This window comes from Nerophis ophidion, linkage group LG02 (assembly GCF_033978795.1).
Source record: "Nerophis ophidion isolate RoL-2023_Sa linkage group LG02, RoL_Noph_v1.0, whole genome shotgun sequence".
Classification (NCBI taxonomy): Eukaryota; Metazoa; Chordata; class Actinopteri; order Syngnathiformes; family Syngnathidae; genus Nerophis; species Nerophis ophidion.
The window spans coordinates 77610774-77616088 of NC_084612.1; the positions used below are offsets into that span (position 1 = coordinate 77610774).

Here is a 5315-nt window from a genome sequence, read left to right on the forward strand (position 1 = left end):
GAAAAATATAAATACAGTCTATTGTACGGCATTATTCACATGTGAATAGTATAAATACAGTCTATTGTACGGCATTATTCACATGTCAATAATATAAATATATCATAAATATATTCTACATTTAAGTGCAGTCAAGAAGGAACATTTGCATTATAAAGTCTGATGTCTGTATGAAGGACCTCATTCCGTGTTGCAATAATAAGCTTATATTTAATGTGTCCTAAGATTTTTTGTGAAAATGAAGACAATAATAATTATATAGAAAGGTATTGAAATAATTTTGGTACCAGTACCAAAATATTGGGACCGGGACAACACTAGTCCAGAACATGTTTTGCTTTGTTCATGAAAGTGAAGAAGTTGTGTGGGACACAAAGGAACAAAGACAAAGGGAACATGTTGTTTTTTCATGATTGTTTTATTGCCAAGGCCTTGGTTTGAGAGGAGTACATTCATTTGAGGACCTGTGCCGGCACTCACAGAGGCAGCACATTTCAACATCTGGCTAAAATGCAGATTAGCTTGTCAAAATGACGGAAACATGTTCAACATGTGTGAAAAGTGCTCCTAAGTGGAGAAACACAACAAATTCACCACACATGATGGAGGAAATATCGGCGTGCATTCCCATGGGGAACACCTGTCTTTACACAGCGAGAGTAAGCCTTCACAAAAGGCGACGTCCTGAGGGTCTACCAAGGCCTCCAGGGGCCCGAGCTCTCCTCCTTGGTGACGCTCCGAGGAGACGAGTCCTCCTTTCTGGGCTCCTCCTCGCAGGAAGACCCCAGCCGCAGGATGTGCGTCCTGGCCCTCTCCTCCGACAGGAAGTGCGCCACCTCCCTGGCGCACCTGGAGTAACCCCCGTGAAAGGCGGCGCCGTCCGAGGACTTCAGCCGCCTCAGGAGGCAAACGGTCATCTCCAGGATGTCGGCCTTCTCCAGCTTGGAGTCGGGCTGCCGCGTGAGGAACTCCGGAGCCAGCAGAGACTTGAGCTGCTGGATGCTGCCGTTGATCCGCTCTCGCCGTAACTTCTCCACCAGAGGCTTTCTGAGCTGCGGGGAGAGGGAGGAGCTGATGAGGACACCTGTGCTGGAGTCCAGTGTCATGATGGGGAAGCTTCAACATACCTTGTGTGTGAGGGTCACATGCTGCTGAGATGCTGCAGTGCTTGGAGGTGCCATGGCTGCATGTGTGTCCACCATGTCAGCACCCTCCTATTTATAGTCCCACATCTCCATATCAATGTGGGCCTCTGCACTTTCTCACACTCTCAGCCAATCACAGAGCTGCATGGGGGACAATAGTTACATCTCAGGGGAGCAGCTGGACCACTGGGGGGGGGCGACGTTGGGGGGGTCATCATGTGGGAAAGTGCTGACCCCGTCCAGCGCAGACACACAACTGCACTACAATCGCACGCACACAAGTACACTGCAAAAAGGCAGTGTTCAAAAACAATAAAAAATCAATTATATATAATATTTTTATTGGAACTAAGAAAAATGATCTGCCAATAGTGTCAGGCTTGGACTTGGTCTTGGGTTGTTTTCCCGAGGTGCAAAGCGAATGGAGTGGAAACGGCATGAAGGAAGGTATATCTTTCCATCCATCCTCTTCCGCTTATCCGAGGTCGGGTCGCGGGGGCAACAGCCTAAGCAGGGAAACCCAGACTTCCCTTTCCCCAGCCACTTCGTCTAGCTCTTCCCGGGGGATCCCGAGGCGTTCCCAGGCCAGCCGAGAGACATAGTCTTCCCAACGTGTCCTGGGTCTTCCCCGTGGCCTCCTATCGGTTGGATGTGCCCTAAACACCTCCCTAGGGAGGCGTTCGGGTGGCATCCTGACCAGATGCTCGAACCACCTCATCTGGCTCCTCTCGATGTGGAGGAGCAGCGGCTTTACTTTGAGTTCCTCCCGGATGGCAGAGCTTCTCACCTGTATCGGTTGGGGACATCTCTACGCTGCTGATCCGCCTCCGCTTGAGATGGTTTCCTGTGGACGGTACTCTCGCTGCTGTCTTGGATCCGCTTTGAACTGAACTCTCGCGGCTGTGTTGGAGCCACTATGGATTGAACTTTCACAGTATCATGTTAGACCCGCTCGACATCCATTGCTTTCGGTCCCCTAGAGGGAGGGGGGGGTTGCCCACATCTGAGGTCCTCTCCAAGGTTTCTCATAGTCAGCATTGTCACTGGCGTCCCACTGGATGTGAATTCTCCCTGCCCACTGGGTGTGAGTTTTCCTTGCCCTTTTGTGGGTTCTTCTGAGGATGTTGTAGTCGTAATGATTTGTGCAGTCCTTTGAGACATTTGTGATTTGGGGCTATATAAATAAACATTGATTGATTGATTGATCTCTAAGGGAGAACCCCGCCACACGGCGGAGGAAACTCATTTCGGCCGCTTGTACCCGTGATCTTATCCTTTCGGTCATGATCCAAAGCTCATGACCATCTTTATTTTAACACTAAAACTAAAAACAGGAACCAACAAAAAGCGCGCACAATGGCGGTACAAAAAACTGGGCTATGAAACGAAAGACTAGCACAAAGGCTATAAACTACAAACATGAAACAAAAACACTTGCACAGTGGCATAAATAACCAAAAAGTCTTACGTGGCGTGGTCAAACAAACAGCGTGGCAAAGCATGAGGGTTCCGGCAAGGAAAGGTAGGTGCGTGGTCATGAGTATTCAACACGGTAAAGTAGGTCAAGAAGCCAGGCCGAGGAAAAGGAAAACAAATGACTTTAATACTGCTGTGGTTATTAGAACCAGGTGTGAGAGGCTGAGGATCGGGGCGTGACTAAGGGGACCAGGTGGAAACTAATGGGTTGGCATGGAAACAAACAAAACCAGGAAGTGCAAAATGTGAAGCAAGAGTCCAAAAACAAAACAGAACATGACCAAACATAAACCTGATTTACAGACATGACAAATAGAACAAGAAAGTTTGGCTTGTCAAGACTTTCCAGAACAAGTACAATTAGCCACAGTAACCTCAACGAACCCCAAAATATATTAAACTAATATTCTCAGTAATAACAAGTGCACTTTTCTTGGTAGAAAAAAAACAAAAACAATTGCTCAATATGTTGAAAAGTATTCTTAAATTAAGTAAAGCTGGTGCAATTATCTTGACGTAAGGGGCGGTATAGCTCGGTTGGTAGAGCGGCCGTGCCAGCAACTTGAGGGTTGCAGGTTCGATTCCCGCTTCCGCCATCCTAGTCACTGCTGTTGTGTCCTTGGGCAAGACACTTTACCCCCTTGCTCCCAGTGCCACCCACACTGGTTTAAATGTAACTTAGATATTGGGTGTCACTATGTAAAGTGCTTTGAGTCACTAGAGAAAAGCGCTATATAAATATAATTCACTTCACTTCACATAATTGTCATGATCCGTGGTCCGGATTATCCATCCATCCATCCATTTTTTACCGCTTATTCCCTTCGGGGTCTCAGCTACAATCGGGCGGAAGGCGGCATACACCCTGGACAAGTCGCCACCTCATGCAAGGCCCAACACAGATAGATAGACAACATTCACACACTAAGGAAAATTTAGTGTTGCCAATCAACCTGGTCCGGAACATGCTTATTCCCTTTTGGGGTGGTGGGGGGCTGGCTGGAGCCTAGCTCAGCTGCATTCCGGCGGAAGGCGGAGTACACCCTGGACAAGTCGCCACCTCATGCAAGGCCCAACACAGACAACATTCACACACTAGGGACCATTTAGTGTTGCCAATCAACCTGTTCCGGAACATGCTTATTCCCTTTTGGGGTGGCGGGGGGGTGGCTGGAGCCTATCTCAGCTGCATTCCGGCGGAAGGCGGGGTACCCCCTGGACAAGTCGCCACCTCATTGCAGTGAATCAAAATCAACATTTTTTATTTCAATGTTAAATCTAAATCTAATTGTTAAATCTAAAACTAAATGTTACATCGAAACATAAATCTGAATTTAATTGTTAGATATAAACCTAAATGTGGATTAGATTTTGAGTCAACATTTAATTTAAACTTAAATGTGAGGAAAATGAGAGGAATAAAAAAAGTGCGACCGACTTTTTACATTGGGCCCTCGTAGCCCTCATCAATCAAAGGAATAATTTGAAACGATTAAGCAAGTGAGTGATAGTGGCAGCGTCTAATAGTTCATGAGCGATGAATACAAGCAGGAATGGGAAAAAAAGGGTGTGAATGCTGAAAAGGTCTGATAATCCCGCGCATGTCTGCATTCCTCCCGGCGCTCCAACAAAGACAGGAATGTCCATTTAGGAACGGCGGGAGAGACGCCCTAAAGTGACTCTGTAATTAATGTGATGTGCAAGCAGACACACTTCTTTTGTTGAGGAGAGCTGCAGTGAATGGAGCCAGTGTGGGAAAGCAGAGAAGACCGACTCACATCCCCACGGCCACAATAGACGAGATGTCTGAAGGGGAGAGCCCGGGACAGAGTGGGGGGCCAGGCTGGGTGGTGGGGGGGATAAAAATAACTAAAAACTTGTTGAAAAATAAACAAGTGATTCACTTATAAATAAAGATTTCTCCACATAGAAGTAATCATCAACTTAAAGTGCCCTCTTTGGGGATTGTAATAGAGATCCATCTGGATTCATCAACTTCATTCTAAACATTTCTTCACAAAAAAAGACATCTTTAACATCAATATTTATGGAACATGTTGTTAGAATAATTATGTATATATTATCATCATAACTATATGCTTAAGGGTGTCAGGCTTGGACTTGGATTGTTTGTGCTCCTTCGACGCAGAGGCAATATGGGACGAGCCAGGCGTGAATTCAGGTACATCGTTTTAATTTTATTAATACTCAAAATACAAAAAAAAGGCAAACCAAGGACGCGCTCTGTGGCGGATACAAATCTATACTATAACTTAGAACAAAAACAGCACAATGGCAATACTATCTACAAACAAACAAAAGATACTATCAAAGACATAAATACAAACAAAAACTTACTTGGCGTGGATGAATCAACAAGCATGGCATGAAGTATGTAAGGCAATGAAAGTTAGAACGGTAATGAAAGTTGATGTTCCCAGACTGATGGACAGAAAGAAATTGACTTAAATAGTGGCTGTGAATAATTGGGAACAGGTGCGGGACTGAGGGCATGGGCGTGACTAGGAGGGCAAGGTGAAAAGCAATGAGTTGTCATGGTAACAAAACAAACCAGGAAATTAAAAAAACGGAACAAGAGTCCAGAAAACAAAACAAAACATGATCAAACATAAAACCAGATTTACAGACGTGACAAAGGGCCGTTACTATAAAGTATTGTCAATTTGTGCTGAA

The 5315-nt window shown here is 45.6% G+C and overlaps 1 protein-coding gene across 1 annotated transcript; it reads right to left on the minus strand.

Moving 5' to 3' along the window:
* Nucleotides 1–399: 399 nt before the first annotated feature.
* On the minus strand, nucleotides 400–5048 carry LOC133535249 (transcription factor HES-5-like). The gene is made up of 3 exons (XM_061874904.1): nucleotides 4980–5048; nucleotides 1128–1286; nucleotides 400–1052 (listed from the first exon to the last, which is right to left on the minus strand). The coding sequence occupies exons 2-3, from the start codon at nucleotides 1200–1202 to the stop codon at nucleotides 693–695; spliced, it is 435 nt and encodes a 144-aa protein (XP_061730888.1). The 5' UTR covers nucleotides 1203–1286; nucleotides 4980–5048; the 3' UTR covers nucleotides 400–692.
* Between the last annotated feature and the right edge of the window lie 267 nt (nucleotides 5049–5315).

What these genes read in the sequence shown, in the direction of transcription:
- LOC133535249 (XM_061874904.1), bottom strand. Translation starts at nt 1,202, where the DNA reads ATGGTGGACACACATGCAGCCATGGCACCTCCAAGCACTGCAGCATCT. An exon ending in ATGTGACCCTCACACACAAG is followed by an intron (nt 1,053 to 1,127) that starts GTATGTTGAAGC and finishes CTCTCCCCGCAG; the next exon opens with CTCAGAAAGCCTCTGGTGGA.